Source organism: Melopsittacus undulatus, chromosome 12, assembly GCF_012275295.1.
Source record: "Melopsittacus undulatus isolate bMelUnd1 chromosome 12, bMelUnd1.mat.Z, whole genome shotgun sequence".
Lineage (NCBI taxonomy): Eukaryota > Metazoa > Chordata > Aves > Psittaciformes > Psittaculidae > Melopsittacus > Melopsittacus undulatus.
Genome location: NC_047538.1, coordinates 3,707,485 through 3,727,176, shown reverse-complemented (window position 1 = coordinate 3,727,176; position 19,692 = coordinate 3,707,485). Strand labels below are relative to the sequence as shown.

The following is a 19,692-nucleotide window of genomic DNA, read 5'->3' as shown; positions in this document are numbered from 1 at the left end:
CAGGTTCTGGTACACCTTTGTAAGCCTTCACATTGCTCTCAGAGCTGGAAGTCTTCCTGCTGCCACCACTGGGACCTTTCCCTCGCCTGTGATATGGTGATGGTAATTTCTCTGTAGCCTTTGAATAAAGCAGCACCTGGGCAAGCCTGTGAAACACCCCTCGGGTGCGTTTTATTCCTCTTCCCATCCACTGTAATATTCAGACATCAAAGGGAGCCTTATTATCAAATGGGGTTTGATGTTTATTAAAGCAACACATGGGCACTAATAGTGATGAGCTCCGAGCTCACTGGGGGTGCCAAGGGCTCTTTGTCCCTGGTTGTTGTCCTCAGAGGGTGGCAGAGGAGGGACCCCACTGTGCAGGATGCTCTGCACTGATGCACAAGCCCAGGAGCCCTGGTACCTCTCTTAAGTGCTCTCCTGTATGTGAGGTTTCCTCTCTTCCAAATCAGCCACACTTTGAAGTCTGTAGAGCTTCTGAATGAGAGGTCAAAAGAATGGAGCTCACAGAAAGTGCCTCAGCTGCAGGTACTGGTTGAGCTGTTTCACAGGCATCTCTAAACAGGCCAAGGGACCCCCCTCTCCTGGTGAGTGCCCATTTCCACATTGTGTCCGTTCACACTCATCATCTCCTCCATGGCAGAGGCAGTAAAATAAACACCCTCCTGCCCTGCTGCACTGTTATCATCTCTGCAGACAGCTCACACTGCACTTCCCTTCAGCGTGACTCACTCCAGATGTGTCTGCATCTGCCTCCCCTCCAGCATGGGGCTCAACCCAGCACCCCATGGACACCCCAGTCCCAATGCATCCTGTGGATGTGACTCCTGGAAACAGCCTGGCATTCATGCCCTATGCAGGTACCTCCCTTCCTGCTGGGTAAGTCCTGATGTTCCCCTCTGTTCTACCTGCTGAGCTGCAGCCAGTGCCTTGAACCTGCTGCAGAAAGGGGTGGACATGCTCTACAGCTCCTTGCCCAAGGTGCCAAGGTGTGTTATGGGCAGAAGGTGGGAGGTGAAGCAAACCCAGGAGAAACACATCTCCGGGGGTGCTGGGGCCAAGTGACCAGATCACGCTAGCAGGGTGAGGAGCAGAATAACCAGGGGATCTGCCTTCCTAAACACCTCCTCAACCCACCTAACCTACAGCCCTTAATGCAGGGCCAGCGAAACAAGACTGGAGCCAGGTGCTGGAAGGGACATCATGGGGCAGAGAAGCATCTCACCTCACCTGGGCACATAGGGCCCATATAAAAGGCTGTGGGAAATCAAACTATGGCATCTCACAGAGGTCTTCCATCACAGCTACCCTGACAAGAGCCGTAGGGTGCCCTGCCAGCAGCACTGCCAGCCCTGGCATCAGGAGCATCTCGGCCAGGGATGCTCCATGGGATGCAGATGTCCACACCAGTAATGGCACCCTGGGGACCCATGCAGAAACACAGGTCCATGCCCAACCTCTGGCTTCTGTTGAACACTCTGGTGTTTCCCCTTGGGGGGGGGAATAACACATGTGATGCTCAAAAACTATTATATTCCCATGGATCCGTGAATTCATGGATTTAGTGTGAGGTGTCCCTGCCCATGGCAGGGGGGTTGGCACTGGATGATATTAAGGTCCTTTCCAACCCTAACTATCCTATGATTCTATGATCCACACGGCTCTGACCAGGCAGCCACAGCCTTCTAACCCCTCATTCCCCTGAGCCTTTCAATTAGCTCTTGCCTTCCTGACGACTTCACTCAACACCCAGAGCGATTAGGAGCCGGAGGAAGGCCACGGCTTTGTCTCAAGCGATGAGCCAGATTAATCAGCTCCAGTTGCACTGAATTACCCAGTCGGGGCTCACAGCAACAACCTCCGATTCACCAGCAGAGCAGCCAGCATCCCGCTTTCAACTGGGATAATCAGCAAGGACGTGAAAGCCAGATGAATGACTAGGTGAGGGTGGGCTGCCGCCTGTCAGGAGCTGCAATATAAGTCAAAGCACTTTGAAATTAAATCCTCGCTTTGACAGGGAACTAACACAGAGATTTTAAAGTAGGTGTAATACACTCAGACAGGCATGTGTGCAGCCCGGTGCGAGTTGCCGTGCCTTGAATGAGTGTGTCCCGGCTACACTGAGAGCAGGAAAATGGAATTGAAAAGACAAAAGGGTATTTTGAATAGCTCCAAACCAGCTTGGCAAGATTTTAGAGATGGTAGCAAGAGGTTTTTAGTAATAGACCTAACTAACAACATTGTCAGGAGGAGATTTGGCTGCCTGGGATCTTGGATTTCACACCAAGCGGCCATCTCGTGTTGCTCCTGGCTTTAAATTAAGTCATTTGTGCCCACATGGGCAGCTGGGGATAGATGGAGGAGGTATGGCAATGGGGGAGGAGATGGGGACCCTGCTGCCATTCTCAGTCTCCAGGGTGGACAAACCCTGCTGCTGGGAGCTCCTGGGATTCCCAAGGGTTGGCCTTTCCAGGAGATTTCAGAGGTGGATTTAAGCCTCTGTGCTTGGCCAAGCATCACCCAGAGCCCATCACCAGAGCACTCCATGGGGACATCCCTGTGAAGATACTGCAAAGATCTGCAACCCCAGCTCTGGCTTCTATCCCCTCCTGATAGAAACCTCCCAGAGCCCTCTCCTTGTTTGCCAGTTTTCAAGTGCCAAAACTTGGCATTTATGGTAAATCCTCAGAAACTGGGATTCAGGAAACCCCTTCCAACAGAACAGCAGGTGGTTATGGGGAAGGCAGTCGGGGGCGACGCTCCCGGCAATATGGAAACCCACAGCCCTATCCTGCAGGCTTTGCTTTCCCATCACCCTCAAAGCATCAAAAGTTCAAGACGGCGCTCGGAGCAAGCTGCTCCAGTGGAAGGTGCCCGTGCCAGGGGCTTGGAACCGGATGAGCTTTCAGGTCCCTTCCAACCCAAACCATTCAAACGTGATGTGCTCCCCCTCCACATCCCCCCCGTCTCTCTCTGCCCCTCAGGGATACAAGCCCCACCGTGCCCCGACCGCACCAGACCCCCCCATGATGTCCTCCCAGTCCCCGTCCCGCCTCCGGGGGTGTCCCCGACGGCGAGGCCCGCCCAGGGGGCGGTGGGGCCGGGGCGGCCCCCGGGGCTGCGCCCGCCCCCGTCCCGCCCCGTCCCGCCGCTCCATCCCGGGATGGGCCGGCCCCGCTGACAGTCGGGCTCGGCGGCCGCTGCGGGCGCATCCACCGGGCAGCGCTGCCGCCGCTGCAGCTCCTCCTGCCCCGAGCCCACCTGCGGCGGCGGCTGCCCCGGCCCCGGCTGGACGGACCGGGGGGGCTGCCGCCGCCGGCGCGCTCGGGCTTATCCCTGCCGCCCTCCAGGATGAGCCCGGAGTATTTCCTGCGCTCCTTGCTGCTCATCATCCTCGCCACCTTCTCGGCCAACGCCAGCAACTGGCTGTGAGTAGCCGCGGGGCGAGGGGGGGGAACCGCCGCTACTTGTTGCTACCCCAGGGCAGGTGCCGTCAGGCTCGGGCAGTGCCGTGGCTCGACCCCCCCGACCCGCGGTGATGCTGTTCGGTGGTACCCGGAGGGGCAGCCGGCTCCTGTCCCCATCGCGCCGGTACCCGCTGTCCCGCGGACACCGCACACCGGTGGTGGAGGCTTGGAGCAGCATCCCCAACGTGGGCTGCAGCGATGCTCGGATCCGGGGTGTTCTCCAGGCTGGATGGGCAGCGGCTGGTTATGGAGCCCCCGTCCCCTCTTTATCCTCAAGTCATGTGCCGGGGGAGGACGGAGGTCGGGGCATCGGGTCAGAGCAGGGCCTGGGGGCTGGTGAGGTGCTGCGCCAGGGCCAGCGGTGCAGGGCAGGATTTGGCAGGGCTGACGCTGGCCCTAGGGATCGGTGGTGGGAAGGGCTGCCCCACACCTCGGACCCCATTCCCGGAGGGAGCGCAGTGGTGAGGGGCTGTGGCACGGTGACATTGGGAACCCACTGAACAAACACTGAAATCATGTGTAAGGTAAACAGGGGCGGAAATCGTTCTGGAAAATTCCTGCGTGTTTGCCAAGGCGGTGGGACCGTCTTCTGGGAGACCCCCCCCCCCCCCCCCGGGGCAGAGGGGATGGAGCATGACAGCACCTTCCCACCTAGCTCTGAGCAAAGGCACTGGTTCCTCCTGCTCTGGTGGGAGATGGTGCTTCCGCCTGCACCCATCTGCTGGGAAATCATTAGTTCCCAGTGCATGCACCCAGCATGAGAACATGGGCCGCTTCCATCTCACCTCCCCGGCCTCTGTCAGTGAGGGCAGGTAATGCCAGGGGCTGCTGGCATGAGAGATCCCAAATGGCTTGTGCCCAGGTAGGCATGGCCCCACAAGTGCATCCCCTGCACAAGGAGTCCTCTCCATACCCAGATACAGCTCCCGACTCTCCTGCCTTTTCCATTTGCCTGGCTGGAGGCTGCAGGATGTGGGTGGGTTTTGGAGGATGCTCCCTACACCCAGGGAAAGCGCCAGGTCAGCAGCGTGCTCCCAGTGTCCTGCCCGTGGGAAAAGGTGCTCTCCCATCGGTTGCCGCCTGGGATGCGTTAACACTTCGTCCTCCTCCCCTCCTCCTTTGCCAGATGGAGAGACTTGCATGCCACGCGTCTCCGGCAGGCGGTGGGTGGATCATAGCAGCTATCAAGGTGGTCTTTTAAGCTGTCATGCTGTGGGTGAAGGTATATTGGGAACTGGGGGAAGTGTTTTTCCTGCAGGGAAAAGAAGCCCTGCGGGGTGGTGGGAGATCCTTGGAGAGGAGCAGCCTCGGCTGCCCCAGGGTTGGCACAGGGAAGTGCTTGGCAAAGGGGGGTTCATGATGGAGGTTGACAAGTGGATGTGCAGAGGTGGGACCCCCTGCTCCCCAGTGCTGCATGCAGCTGGGATCGTGTTTGGGAAGCCGAGGTGGAGGAGTGGATCATGGGGAGGTCTGTGTGCAGCCGTCCGTGCTGGGGTGGGCGCGGGGGGGCTCGTTCCTGCCAACAGGGGAGGAAAAGCAGACACATCTCAGTGCGCTTGAAAGGAAGGGGGTCAGCTGGATCTGATGCTGCGAACGTATCGTGATAAAAGGATCGTCCCCCGCTCGGCGCTTTTGATTCTTTGCCTTTAGGATTAAGACAATTCCCATTGTTTATCTTCTCACATCAGAAACAAAGGCTGCCGGAGGCAATAAACAGGGTTAGAAGGATCCCAGGAGTTATCAGATATTCGAGGAATGAGGATGCCTCGTAGGTCTTCGCGCCGCCTCACGCATGTGGGCTCTGCCAGCCCGCACCTCACCAGCGCATACTTCTGCTCATAGGTGTGTGCGCCGGGTGGCAGCCGCAGTGAAGTTTGCTTTGCCAGAAACCTGCTGGATTAGTGATTAAGCTCAGTTCTGTCTTTTCTTTCCCCCTGTTCTTTCCTAACCCCCCCCAAAAAAGCTTCTTCCAACCTGTCCGGACTCGCATTCCCAGCACTGCCGAGAGACGCTGCTTGCAACACTTGAGCTGAAGGGGGTTTGTGTAAGCCTGGCTTGGTGGGGAAGGGCTCGCTCTGGCTCTGCGAGCTCTGTTCCCTGAGCTGCGCCATCCCATGTAAAGGGGTGGGTATCAGAGGGATCGCTCTGCTGCCCATTGAGCTGGAAGGGACTTTGCCAAATCTTTTGCCTAAACAGACCGAGCTCCTTTCTCTCTGGTTAGGACCCACCTGTGTTTCCTCAGTGTCTTGAGTCTGGGGGTTGCTGCTTGGCTTGCTGCCTATCCAGAAAGCTGCTGTTCTCCAAACCTGAAGAGATGCTCTGCGCCCCGTTCTCGCCTTCCTCCTGCCTTTGGAGGCTCAGAGAGCTTCAAAGCTTTTCCTCCTGCCTCTTCATGCATAGAACCATAGAATTAGATAAAGGGCTGTAGTTAGTGCCTTTTACATCCTAGCTGGTTGTGCTTGGGAAGGTACCTCTAGCTTCTGCTTTCTCTCTGGAGGAGTCCAGCGATGTCTTTTATAGAGGGGAAATAGCCAAGTTACGTCCAAAGCAACCCACATTTCACGGACTTGATTCAGCTTTTGATCCTGCACATGCAGTGATGTGGTGGAACTGAAGCTTGTCCTTTGAAAACCATCTTAGTGCTGGGGATGCTGTTTTGTAGAAGGTTTTGACCAAAGGAGCACCTCTCTGGAGCACTTGGGCTCCGGTTTTAGTAGGAAGTAAGGGGCAAGCAGTCATTTAGTTAGTTATCTAGTCATTTAGTTAGTTATCTATTCATTTAGTTAGTTATTTAGTTAGTTATATAGTCATTTAGTTATCTGTTTTGGAGGCAGGGAAGCCCACCTGAAGAGCTGAACTAGAAAATGTGCTGTGGATGGAGGCATCCACTAACTGCAATGTGGCACTGGGGCCGCTGCAGTCTGTAGCTGTTGGGCTGGTTTGAATGATGAGAGTCAAACCCCATGCCTAGAAAGCATCGGGTACAACAGGACAAGGGTCCTTAATGGGTAAGACCCCAGGTTATCGAGCTATCACTGTAGCCTCTCTGTGTTTTCTTGCAGCTAAAACTGCCTTTGGAGGATGCTTTCCATATGCACACTGGATAGTCCAAGATGCGGCTATGCCATTGGGGAGCAGTGTGTGCCACCAGCAGCTCCCTCTACCCCCTATTTACAGGGGTTTAAAACTTCCGTCTGGGCTCGAGACTTGGCTGAAGGGGCCAGGAGCACAGATGGGCTTTTAAACCCCTTTAAAAAGGCTGAATTTGAGCACTCTGGGAAAGCGTGGAGACCTTGCAAGTGTCCAAACAAGCCTGGCTCAGCAGCTGCGCTCTCATAGTAACCCCTTTGCAGAGGGAGGATTTCCCTGTCCCCCCTTTCATCTGAACACCACAAGGTGCTTTTGCAAACACAGGGCCTGGTTCTCCCTGCTCATCCCTGCCAGCTTTGCAGTGGGAATGTCGCAAGAGCTCATTTTGTGCCGGTTTGGGTCATTGTGCAATGTGGAGGATTTGGGGAAGAAGCAGCCTGGGTCCTATGCTTGCATCCCTCTGGTTTTAAACCAGACTCCATTCTTTCTTTAAGGTGATCCTCGCCAGCTTCGCCTCCAGCCTGGCTGAGTTTCATTTGTACAGGATTCTTTGCATTGTCGCTGTGACCCTCCCATTTTCCACTTGGCAAGGAACCAGTCCAGCGTTTTCCCAGTGGATGCTGTCTGTGGAAGTGCTGGTTTGGTTGATGCAGCTCTCTCCAGGGCAAAGCTGCTTCTGCCCAGCCTGGTACTCTTGGGTTTTGATGTGAGGACATGAGGAAGGTCGTGCCTGGGATGGTGGGTTGCACCTATTGGATTTGATGCAGAATGTCCCTGCTTTGAGGGATGCTGTGGGTTTGATGAGCTGCTCTCTGCTTCTAGGGTGCCCAGACCTCCTTTGCATTGCTCTGGGCATCCTACAGGGTCAGTGCATGCAACGAGTGGTACCCATCCCCTGAGGGCGAGGGGAGGGAGAGTGAAGCCAGCAGTCCCCATTGGAATTACATTTATTTATTCATAAGTCTTGCCACTTTTGACAAAACCAGCTGATTTTAGCCCAGCGATGAGAACAGACTGGCTTTAAGGGCTGCAGCCTCTGCCAGTCTTGGTGCAGGACTTGCCACCAGTTTAGCTCGTCTCTGAGCACTGGTCATGTAAGGAATGAAGACTGGATGGCATTGGAAGGACCTGTGCTCACTGCTCCTCAGCACTGACAGGCATTTTTGCCTTTTCCTAAGGGAACAACTGAAACTACAGCCCAACTGTTGCAGCAGAGCCTTATAGGTAGGATGGACGTGAGATAAAACCACTGTGCACCCCAGATTGTGCAGAAGAGGATCAGCTCCAAACATGAGCAACAGCAAGAAGCTGATTTCCTCTCTGCACTGGTTCTCTATGGCTCCGTGAGTCAGAACTGGACTTTTGCATTGAAGCCAAAGAAGTGTTTATGTCACTCTGCTGAGAGCTCCTGTCTGCTCTATTAATTTAATCCCTGTGGATGGAGAGAAATGCATTACAGCCATTTATTTGGGCTTCCTTATACTGGTGAAATTGCTGAGCAATCCTGGAGGTTGACCGCCTCAGGGGCTCTCCTGTATTTCCAGCCATGTCAGCTCTTACAATACGTGATTTTATTGTCTTAAAGCTTGAAAGTTTTCTAAATCCCCCCAAAATCTCACTCATCTGAGCCTGCTGCCATGGTACAAAGCCCAGGAAACCTTAGTTCGGCTCCAGCTCCAGGGTGTCTGCCCCATGCCTGCGGGTGACCCCCAGCAGCATCCCCTGAGGATGCTGCAGCATCCCGCTGGAGCTGCAGCAGTGAAGCTGATGTGCAGGACCCATCTTGCTCTGCAGAACTGGAGCCAGTGTTGTGCTCTCATGAAATCACTTGGGGTTACAAATGAATTGAGTCTCTTGGGCGCTGGAGAGCAGCCTGGGGTCTGTTGCAGGTTGGGTGAGATCAACCTAACCCAGCAGAAGGCTCCTCTCGCTGTGTGCTTGCAGATTCTGATCAAAACTATCAACTCATCAGATTTTCTCCAACCAGGTCTAGCCTGAAGCGCTGCAGAAGGGGAATTCCCACAGTTCAGCCCAATGGCCTGTGCTTGTCTCCTCTTGTAACAAGGAGCTGCTCTTGTTCTCAAGCTCCGGAGTACCTTCTATTGGCTTATAAAGGGAGATGCAGTGAAGGATATTGCCTACACGTAGAGTCACGGAATGGTTTGGGTTAGGAAGGACCTTAAGATCATCCAGTTCCAACCCCCCCACAATGGGCAGGGATACCTCCCATTAAACCATGTTGCCCAAGGTTGTGCCCAGCCTGGCCTTGAACACTGCGAGGGATGGAGCATTTACCACTTCTCTGGGTACCCTGTTCCCATACCTCACCATACTCACAGGGAACAGCTTCTGCCCTATCTCCAACCTGAACTTCCCCTGTTTCAGTCTGAACCCATCAGCCCCTGTCCTATCCCTACAGTCCCTGATGAAGAGTCCCTCTCCAGCATCCTTGTAGCCCCCTTCAGGTACTGGAAGGCTTCTTCCAAAGCAGGTTTCCAATGTGGATACTTCTCTTGGGGTATTCCCAGCTTCCACCTCGGTCTTGCCCACCACAGAGTGAAGATGTTGCCCTGGATGCTCATAAAGCCAAGAAGTAGCACTGGCTTGGGATCAGTGGCCAGGCCATCCCACTGTCCCCATAGACTTATAATGGGGAGGAGGCAGGCTACAACCAGTAGCTGGTGCATGGGTAGATGGGTGTTTGCTGGCTGCAGATGGTGTTAGGTGTGGGGTCAGGATTTGAGCTCAGGTGGTGGAGCTGCACACATAGGGCTGTAGGCAGGTAATGGTGAGCATGGCATTGCCTCCTCCTGGGAGACTGTTTTGGCAGTTGGAGGTGAAGGGTAGGGTGTGAAATGCATGGTATCAGCCAAGAGGTGAAACATGCAGTTAACAGTGACAGGAAGGACTGAGCCAGAGGGATGCTTTTCTTCCAGGGAAGAAACCAGACAGGCTCTCAGGTGATGCCTTTGTAAATGATGTTTTACACTAAGAAGGGCTGGAAAGGCAGGATACCTGTTCCCAGGAGGGACATGTCCTACTGCAGAGCCAGCCACTGGATAAGGGTGAGCTTGCAGGCTGCAGATCTCCACAGGTCCTGACAGGAACATGCCCAAGTTGGCAGAGCTGCTGAACCATGCCAAGAATGGAGGTGGTTCCTACGACCCTGGCCTTGTTGGCACAGGAGAGTGGTATTAACCCAGTGCAGGACACCATGAGAAAGCACAGGGGCTCACCTAGAGCATCCTTTGACCTGCCAACCTTAGGGACATTTCTCTATGCCTTCTCTCTGCTTATAAGGGGAAAGCAACAAGGAAAAGATTATCCCCTTTGCCATAGCTACAGGATGGCTTCTTGTAGTACCTGATCAGTACCCCTCTCTGCATGTGCCTATCTGTCCTGATGCACTGTTGGGTCTTCCATCCTAAACAAGCCCTTTTTCTTCCTCAGAACAAACCTGTCTGCACAAGGCAGTCCCAATCCCAAGTATAACCCTGGGTCACTGGCTGCCCATGCACCCAGCCACAAGACACACAGAGATGCGCTGCTGATCCAGACTGACTTTGCCTCCCCATGAGCAGGGAGGATGTTTGCAGAGGCTGCTTCTCAGAGCAGAGCTGAGGCATCTCTGCAATGTAAGACTTGAACAAGGCTTCTGTGGCCTTGGCCAGGCAGGTGTCCCAAGTAGGTTGAGTGTTTGTTGTATAAGGGGAAGCTTCTGAGCTCATCCAACTCCTCAGCATCTCTAAGCAAGCGATACCTCAGTGATGCCAGTGGCCTGGGTCTGACTTCGGGAAAATATTCCCAATGTGAGATAACAGAAGGAGCTCTCACACTTGAAATGCATTTTCGTACATGAAAGAAACACTGGAGATTTCTGCTGCATCTATTGAGAATTTGTCAATGACTCAAATTCCTGCACCTTCCCACAGCAGGGAATCTCCTCCCCTCTCCTTCTGGCTCTATCTGCCAACTGCTGTGACTTTTCCAATGCCTCCTTGTCATTGCACCGATTATTCTTCCTTCTGGAATTATTACCATCATTTTTAGGTAGGTTTTTCCCCCGACCTATTCAAAGCTCCCTGGATATGAGGTTCCCTTATTTAATATCTTGCAGGGTGGTTCAACTGCGGCTGCTTAAATTCTGGGGTGTCAGCCTTCACCTATACACTGTGCATGGGGATAAAAAGGAAGGGCTTCCCATCAGTTTTGTATTAAACCAATAACTTCTATTAAAAGGGAGCTTGTTCTGCAAGTGACTCGTTTGGATTTCAAGGCAGGAGAAAAGAAACGAATGCAATGATGAAGCAAGGAGACAAAACCTGAACAAACAGCTTGGGGAACAGCTCAGCTCTTGAAATAGTCCTTGCCAACTCTTGGAAAAGGGATAAAATGTGCCATTATCTGCAGGGGTTTGTCCACAAGCAGGGCTGTTTTGAGGCTCCATGTGAGGCTTGTGGCATACTCTAGAGCCCTGAGCAGCTCTGCACAGCAATCAAGATGTGATGTCTGGCTGGAGATCTGCATTGAGACCTTGTAAAGGGCAGGAACTGTTGGGTTCCTCCTGTTGTGCCTGTCTTGCTGTGTCTGCAGGTAGACAAAGGCTCTGCCTGTGGTTTCCACCACCTCATTCCAGGAAAATGAAGTTTGGAGCAAGGTCCGTGATAAGGACCAGGGGAAGTGCTGGAGCCAGGTTTCCATGGTGACCGTGGGATGCTGTGGGTGGGTTTGGTACCTTGCCTGAGCTCTGCAGCCCTGAGAAATACTCTGAGTTGTGGGGTGGAAGCATCTTTGAGTGCTGGTGAGGGCAGAGAATGTTTCCCAGCTCCTGTGTCCCCCTTCAGCTGCCCTAGAAAGGGGAAAGGGGGTGAGATGTTCCTGCCTAGTGTCCTGGGTATGGTGTGGAGAGATGCCTCAAAGCTGAGATCCTTCAGTAAAGGTCCTTCCTTATATCCTTGACTCAACCTCTGGATCCTTCCTGGACCAGGGACCAGGATGGGAGGCTCCTCCCCTGCCCCAAAAAAGTGTGGTTTTGGGAAGCAGTGATGGTACTCATGGGATGTAGGAGACTGGTAGTGAGCTGGGAGTGTGATGAGGCCATGGCAATTCAGGCACATGGAGCCCTGCTCACCTCTGAGAAGTGACTGTGCAAAAGTGGCTGCTCCATCCCCAAGGAATGGCAAACACATGAGGGCTGAGGGGGAATGATGGCATACAGAGGACCTGTCATGGGGGACAGAGGCCAGAGCACCATTCTGGATAGCTTCATCTTATTTGCCTGCCTTACAAAACAAATTACCAGACCTGTTCTGGGAGATCTGTACCTACCTTTGAAGCATCCTTGGCCTTCATTTTATCATCCCAAACAGCATTAAATTCTTGCTGGGGAGGCATCTTTATCAGGTACATCTACTTGGAAAGGCTTGAAAGGCTCTTGTCATGCTTCTCTTCATGTGTGCTTTGAATTTATAGCTCCCCATCGCCTGGAGAATCCTAGGGAGCTGGGAAGTATATTAGAAAAGGAGGTGATGGCCCCTTCCCTAGCAGAGCTGGTATGAATGTGGCTGTTACACCTGCGGCACAGCTCTCTCCTGCCAAGGTGCCTGCGGTCAGACCAGGCACTGATTCATCTTCAGGACCAGCCCCACTGCTTTGCAGGAGCTGGTTGCCTGGTACAATAAATCCTGCTTCAGCTGCATGAGGTGGGGAAAGCCAGATCAGCACAAAGGGTTGGTACTGGAGGTAGGATTGGGTTTTGTTGGCTTCCAGGCTCAAAGCTGATGGGTTGATTCAGTGTCTTGGGATGAATCTGACTGCTCTGCTCTGTGCCAGCTTCCCCATGCTCACACTGAAATGATGGCTTGTTGGGAGGGGATGGAGCTGTCTCAGTCCGGGTTTGCTCAGCATCAAACCATCCTCCCAAGGGTCAGCCAAGAGCAGCAAGATGCAGGAACAGCAGTTGTTGTGCTTCGTGTCCAGGAGAGCAGCGCAGGGACAGGGTCACTGCATGGTGTGGGGGCCAACAGAACTGGTTTGGGATGGAAGAGACCTTAAAGCTCCTCCAGCTCCAACCCCTGCCACAGGCAGGGACCCCTTCCACTGGAGCAGCTGCTCCAAGCCCCTGTGTCCAACCTGGCCTTGAACACTGCCAGGGATGGGGCAGCCACAGCTTCTCTGGGCACCCTGTGCCAGCGCCTCAGCACCCTCACAGGGAACAGCTTGTGCCTAAGAGCTCATCTCAGTCTCCCCTCGGGCAGGTTCAAGCCATTCCCCTTGGCCTGTCCCTCCATATCCTTGGAAGTGTTTGGCCACAGTGGGGTTTCCAAGCCAGCACCATGGAGCTGCGCAGGCAGCAGACAGGGCTGTGCCCTCGGAGGAGCAGCAAGCTTGGGCAGGGATGCTTAGCTGGTACAAAGGCTAGAGAAGAACTTGGCTCTGGAAGCACGGCAGCCTGCCACTTCCCGCCGTCCGAGAGCCATTGCATCAAACCATCTCCATGCACAAGGAAAGCTGCTTTGACAGCTCGCCATGCAGACTCCCCACGGACACTGCAAGCCAAGCGGCTTTCTCACCATCTCCCACGGTCCCTGGTTGTAAGCATGAAACCAAGAGCTGGTGGATAATTCTGCTGATGCACAGAAGAGAGAATCCTGTTCTGTGCTCCTGGGGCGGCTGGCAGGGTGGACGGGAGGAAGAGGCTGTGACAGCTCGCGTCTGTGGCTGGAGTCAGCAGATCCGGCTCCTGGGACACATGGGAAGAGGCAGGGAGCAGGAGCTGCTTTTGCACAGTCACTTCTCGGAGGCGAGCAGGGCTTCAAAGGCAGGATCCTGAACAGGATGTCGCAACTTGGGAGGAGGAGGAAAAACAGAAAACAAGCAAACAAAAAACCCACAAGCTCTTGTAGGGCTGGGAAATGCAGAGTCAAGGAATGAGGTTTCCAAAAAGCCTTCGCTCTGTACTCGCATCTCTTGGTGCAGGCGAGACAGCAACAGGAGCTGATGCTGGTGATGGATGAGGGTGTTAAAGCTCGGTGTGGTCAGCGGGTGCAAGTGTGAGTTTTGCCTGTCCCATGGAGGGGACCTCCCTTTCTCCATGGCAGGAGAATGTCACTTACAGCGGGTGCCAGCAGCCACGAGGAGGGACCCTCAGCTATGAATGTGCTGGCACAGGCACAGAGAGTTGTAGAGGACCTTGGGCTGTCCAACAGCCTGTGGATAAACTGACTGGCTCTATCCTAAGCTCCCTATGGGATGTAGAAGCTGGGGCAGAAGGATGGGCCTGGGAAATGGGCAAGCATGGGCGCATGCAGAGGGCAGTGGGTTGGGTTACTGCAATGTGCCCATGCGCTCGGTGAGGAGGTGCCAACAGCTTGCGAGATGCTTGCCCCAAAAGGATGAGGTCCCTCACATCCCTAATGCTGACACCAAGGAGCAGCTCTGTGACAGCTTCTGCTGAGGATGGGGCTATGGAGAACAGAGCACACAGTCACCTCCACACAGAGCCAGTCTTTTCCAGGTCAGCAAAGACCTCCTGGTCCCATTCACAAGCTGGGCTGGTGCAGGAGGTACCCAGCCTGTGCAGTTTTGCCTATGGCAGGCTCCTGATTCTGTCCTCCCTGCTTCAAGCCCTGCTCCAATTCCCAGTGATGGGAATCCTGGCAGCTCCCAGAGGCCATCCTTCCTTGCTGGGGGTTGGGGGAGCTAAAAGCAGGCTCCAGGAGGGAAGTGGTTTGGAGGGCGATGCTCGTCGGTGATGAGCACACAGCAGGCTGCGGGAGCAGTGTGGCAGCTGGAGCTGGCAGCCGAGCGCCTGTCCTGCTTGTTTTGGCTGACTTCAGAGACCTCTGGCTTTTCCTAGTAGCGCTTGGATGTGCCGGTACTCAGGAGACCTGACCGGGCACATTCAGACAACGCCGAAAATATCTTCCTTGCAGGCAATAGAGGCAAAGGGGAGCCAGCAGCTGAGAGACAGGGCACCAGGCTGCGGAGGGATGGTTGTTTTCCTTGGGCTTGCATCCTGTGGAGCCACAGCAGCACTGGTACATTTAAGGTGACCCCAGATGGACACCAGGTCTCAGCTAGGGAGGGGGTAGAAGGTTAGGACCCCTTGTTTTCTGCAGTGCAGGGTGTCCCAGATCATAGCATCACAGAATGGAAAGGGCCTTAAGATGAGCCAGTTCCAACCCCTCACCATAGGCAGGGACACCTCACCCTAGACCATCACCATCTCCCAACCCTTCCCTGTTGTTGCGGCAGGTACCTGGCAAAGCTGTCTTCAGTGGGGAGCATCTCTGAGGAGGAGACGTGTGAGAAGCTCAAGGGCTTGATCCAGCGCCAGGTACAGATGTGCAAGAGGAACCTGGAGGTGATGGACTCAGTGCGGCGCGGAGCCCAGCTGGCCATCGAGGAGTGCCAGTACCAGTTCCGCAACCGGCGCTGGAACTGCTCCACGCTGGATACCCTGCCTGTCTTTGGCAAGGTGGTGACACAAGGTGAGCCAGAGGATGCGTGCCTGGGGTGATGCTGCATGGCAGGGATGGCTACAGCAGCAGTCTGGAGGGATGCAGGAAGGTTTTGCTTGCGTGCTGCTGAGCCAGCAGAGAGGTGGAGGAGGGAATGCCTCAATGCTGGATTGTGGGGCTGATGGCTCTTTGTGCTGCACTGGGGCAGCAAATCCAGGCCCTTGCAGTTCTTCAGCTGCTGGGTGCTTCCTCTCCTGAACCTTATCCACATCAGTGGGTACCCACAGGGCATCTGCAGAGCCTGGACCTCTTATAGGGACAATGCCAAGTTCAAGTGTCCCTGCAGTCTCACTTCTTCCCCCCCCAAGCCCAGGAGCTTCGCTCTGCAGAGCAATGGCTGCATGTATTGGGTCTCTTCCCCTGGCAGCACTGAAGCAATGACAGGGCCAGACCGGAGGGAAGCATCCCAAGGTGAATCCTTGGGAGGACAGCCCTCTGCCGCCCGAGGCGAGTAGAGCACACGGTGCTGGACCCTCGGAGGGCAGCATCATCACCCACCACCACCACCCATTGCCAGCCTTCGGGGGGGGGGGGGGTGTGACCAAGGCAGCCCCCAGCCCCTCTATTCCCAACTGCTGTCCCAGCAGCACAGGGCTGCGATTGAACCATCAGGGTGAGGATATGGAGGGGACAGCCCTGGAGACCACAGAAGTGGCCCTTGCCTCCTTTCAGGTGCCATCTCTGATACAGCCCTCACAGCACCCTTAGGGCAAAGCCTCCCCCCCAGCTCCTTGTTTGACTTCCCTCCCCTCAACGCAGGGGTGAAGATCTCTTCTTGTGAAGGTTCAGGGACTGGAAATACCAGAAATACCAGAAACTAAAAGTCGTCTCTTTTGAGGCAGCCACAAGCACAAACCAACCAACAGGATCCTACTATTAACCTCGATTAACTTGGAGGCGGCTCAGTCCCCCCCACAGCCACTGCCGCCAGAGCACAGCTCGGCCACCAAAGGCTGGGCTGTGACCACCAAAGTAGTTGCCCTCTGTCCAACCAGCAAGCCAGGGTGATGTCTGCTGGCAAGACATCCCCTGCTCTGCCCCCAGCACGGGACTACCCCCAGTGCCAACCCTCCTTCCTTGGAGATGGAGGGGCTGTGTCCTCAGCCGGTAGGGATTTGGGTGTAAGGGCTGATCCATGGCCATGCTGCCCTGTATGGTTATGCTCAGGGATGTCTCCTGGCTTCCCAGACAAGCTGCTCTTAACCCTATGGCACCGCATAGGTAGGGACCAGTGCGGGTCTGCACTGGTGTGTGCAGGGTGCTGTGGGAGGTGCTGGGTGCTCCAGGACCCTGTGTGAGAGGATGGCAAAGATCTGCAGCTGCATTGCTCCTGGAGGTGGAAAGCAGCCAAGTATTGTGGATGCAGGAGGGATTTCATGGTAGAAGTGCCCTGCAAGCATCAGGCAAGAGGGTCTCTCCATATAAGCTCTGCAGAGCTCCCCACAGTGGCAATAGAGCCTTTGCATCTCTCTAATTCCCTGGTTATGATTTACCCATCTCATTCTTGTTTTCAAGCTTGTGGGCAGCTCCCAGCTCCTTCACTAGTGCAAAGCAAGGCTCTCATGGTGGCAAATGATGTCTCAGGGCAGAGGTGACTCTGCCGAGACCGGTCCAGGCTCAGCACTAAGCAAACAGCACCCCTGCGAGTGGGCAGGATGAGTGTCCTGCATGGGGTACCCCACCTTGGGAGGAAGAGATGGAGCAAAAGGCTTCACTTGGTAGTGTGATGTGCCACGATGTGCAACACCCGCCCTGGGAGGGAAGAGGAGCAGAGGCACACAACAGCCTTTGGCCACAGGGCTGCACACCCCAGGGAGAGCCCTTCTGATGCCTTGGACTTGCTGCCCTGTTTCCCACCGTGGTTTGTGCCTTGCAGGGACACGGGAGGCAGCGTTCGTCTATGCCATCTCTTCGGCAGGGGTGGCCTTCGCAGTGACCCGTGCCTGCAGCAGCGGAGAGCTGGACAAGTGCGGATGTGACCGCACGGTGCAGGGGGGCAGCCCGCAGGGTAAGTGAGCAATGGGGGCAGCTGAGCTGGGCTGCAATGTAGCCAGGCATGGAAATGCCAAACCCTGGAGCAGCCAGAGAGGAGAATGTAAAACACATAGAGAAGGGAAGGACCTGGGGCTGAGAGCCTGGACAAGGCTCCTGAAGGGGAGACCTGAGAGCAGCTCCAGTGCCTGAAGGGGCTGCAGGAAAGCTGGAGAGGGGCTTGGGACAAGGGCCTGTAGGGACAGGCCAAGGGGAATGGCTTGAACCTGCCCAAGAGTGGGGAGACTGAGCTGAGCTCTTAGGCAGAAGCTGTTCCCTGTGAGGGTGCTGAGGCGCTGGCACAGGGTGCCCAGAGAAGCTGTGGCTGCCCCATCCCTGGCAGTGTTCAAGGCCAGGTTGGACACAGGGGCTTGGAGCAGCTGCTCCAGTGGAAGGGGTCCCTGCCTGTGGCAGGGGTTGGAGCTGGAGGAGCTTTAAGGTCCCTTCCAACCATTCTATGATTCTATGAAACCCCTGTTACTCCAAGTGAGTTAATCAAAAATGCACTTGGGAGCATGGCCCATAGGGCAGAGACAGCGTTTTGCTTGTGTGTCCCCAGGGCCACATTCCTCATCTTCCCCAATGAAAACCCCAAAGCCCAGCTTTGTGGGTAGCAAGGCAGACGAGGGGCAGGTCAGCTGTATTTCAGGAAGGGCAAGGCTGGAGGGGGCTGGCTGTATCCATCTCATCCATGCTCTCTGCCTTAGGCTTCCAGTGGTCGGGCTGCTCTGATAACATCGCCTATGGTGTGGCCTTCTCACAGTCCTTCGTTGATGTCCGTGAGAGGAGCAAAGGGGCCTCTTCCAACAGAGCCTTGATGAACCTCCACAACAACGAGGCAGGGAGGAAGGTAATGGCAAGGGGGGAACCTGTGCAGGCAGTGCAGCTCTGCAGCCACCACTTGAGCCAGTTGGGCTTCCTTTAATCCCATCAGCATCACGTTCCACATACCCCTTTCCAGACCCTGTATCCCATGCCCTTCTTGCTGTGTCCATCACGAGCTGACCATCCCCTCTCCTTTCCTGTGCCTTGTGCTCCAGGCCATCCTGAACAACATGCGGGTGGAGTGCAAGTGCCACGGCGTGTCCGGCTCCTGCGAGTTCAAGACGTGCTGGAAAGCCATGCCCCCCTTCCGCAAAGTGGGCAACGTCCTCAAGGAGAAGTTCGATGGAGCCACAGAGGTCGAGCAGAGCGAGATCGGCTCCACCAAAGTGCTGGTGCCCAAGAACTCCCAGTTCAAGCCTCACACGGACGAGGACCTCGTCTACCTGGACTCCAGTCCTGACTTCTGTGACCACGACCTCAAGAACGGGGTGCTGGGCACCAGCGGCCGGCAGTGCAACAAGACCTCCAAGGCGATCGATGGCTGCGAGCTGATGTGCTGCGGCCGGGGCTTTCATACGGACGAGGTGGAGGTTGTGGAAAGGTGCAGCTGTAAATTCCATTGGTGCTGCTCCGTCAAGTGCAAACCCTGCCATCGGGTGGTGGAAATCCACACGTGCCGGTGATGCACGGCGGGGAGCATCCGTCCGTCCCCCTCCATGACTGACCCAGCTTCTCCCTTGCCCCATGGCCAGGACTGAGGAAGGAACCCAGATGCTGCAGGGAGAGCGCAGCTCTTCACAGAGACAGAGCCCAGAGGAAAACAGATTTTAAAGAAAAAAATATTTAAAGTTTAAAAAAATTGACCATTCTTGGCTTCTTTTTGATGTTGTTTTGTTCACTTGCTTTAGTTCTTGCTGGAGCCAGAGCCCCTTGGTGTCCTGCGCCAGCAGGGATGTGTCTGCGTCCAGTGGCTGGTTGGGGACCTGCAGGATGCTGCTCTCATCAGATGCCCTCCTGCTGCCTCGGAGCGCTGCATACAGGAGGGGTTTGAGCTGGGGCTGGCATTGGGTGCTTGGATATCCTCTGCTGCAGTTGGTTTTGTGTGCCGAAGCAACCCAGGGCACTGCTGGCCTTGGCTGAGCCTGGGGAGGGGATGGAGCTCAGCCAGCACCTGCAGCCCTGCATAGGGTGGGCACATGGTGACAGGGTGGCACTGTCCCCAGGAGGCAATGCTCAGTGCAGAGTGATCCCCATAAGGGAGATGTGGGACACTCCTGCATCCCCCTTGTTGTGGGATGCTCCATGGCTTGCTGGGTGTTGGATGGATTTGGAGCAGCTCCAGGGCAATCGGAGTATACAGTGTTCCAACCGTGCTCTTCCCCTTGCAAGCCCCCTTCTCATCTCACTTCTCATCACCTTGTTCAGCTGGAGATTGTGAAGAGGATGCAGAAAGGCCATAAAATCATAGAATCAATTAGGTTGGAAAGCTCTTTAAGCTCATCCAGTCCAATCATTGCCCCAGCACACCCAAGGCCACCACTAACCCATGGCACTGGGGGCATTGCCTACATGGTTTGTGAACACTTGCAGGGACAGTGATCCCACCATTTATGGGAAGCCTGTTCCAATCCCTCACCACCCTTTTGGGGATGAAGTCTTTCCTAAGGTGCAGTCCAATGAGTCTTGCTGGAGCTGGGAGCCAATGGGAGGAAATCCCAGGGGATTTCTTTTCCTCTGTCCCATAATCGCTCCCACCA

At 55.1% G+C, this 19,692-nt stretch overlaps 1 protein-coding gene across 2 annotated transcripts; it reads left to right on the top strand.

Annotated features, from left to right (window-relative positions):
* Positions 1-3,182: 3,182 nt before the first annotated feature.
* On the top strand, positions 3,183-18,789 carry WNT4 (Wnt family member 4). 2 transcript variants are annotated; one of them, XM_034068294.1, is made up of 5 exons: positions 3,183-3,428; positions 14,814-15,049; positions 16,956-17,087; positions 17,818-17,960; positions 18,151-18,789. In XM_034068294.1, exons 1-5 carry the CDS (start codon positions 3,352-3,354, stop codon positions 18,616-18,618), a joined length of 1,056 nt encoding a protein of 351 aa, XP_033924185.1. In that variant the 5' UTR covers positions 3,183-3,351; the 3' UTR covers positions 18,619-18,789. The 2 variants fall into 2 exon arrangements, with proteins under 2 accessions (XP_033924185.1, XP_012983095.1); XM_013127641.3 differs by lacking the exon at positions 3,183-3,428 and adding an exon at positions 4,531-4,689.
* Positions 18,790-19,692: the final 903 nt, after the last annotated feature.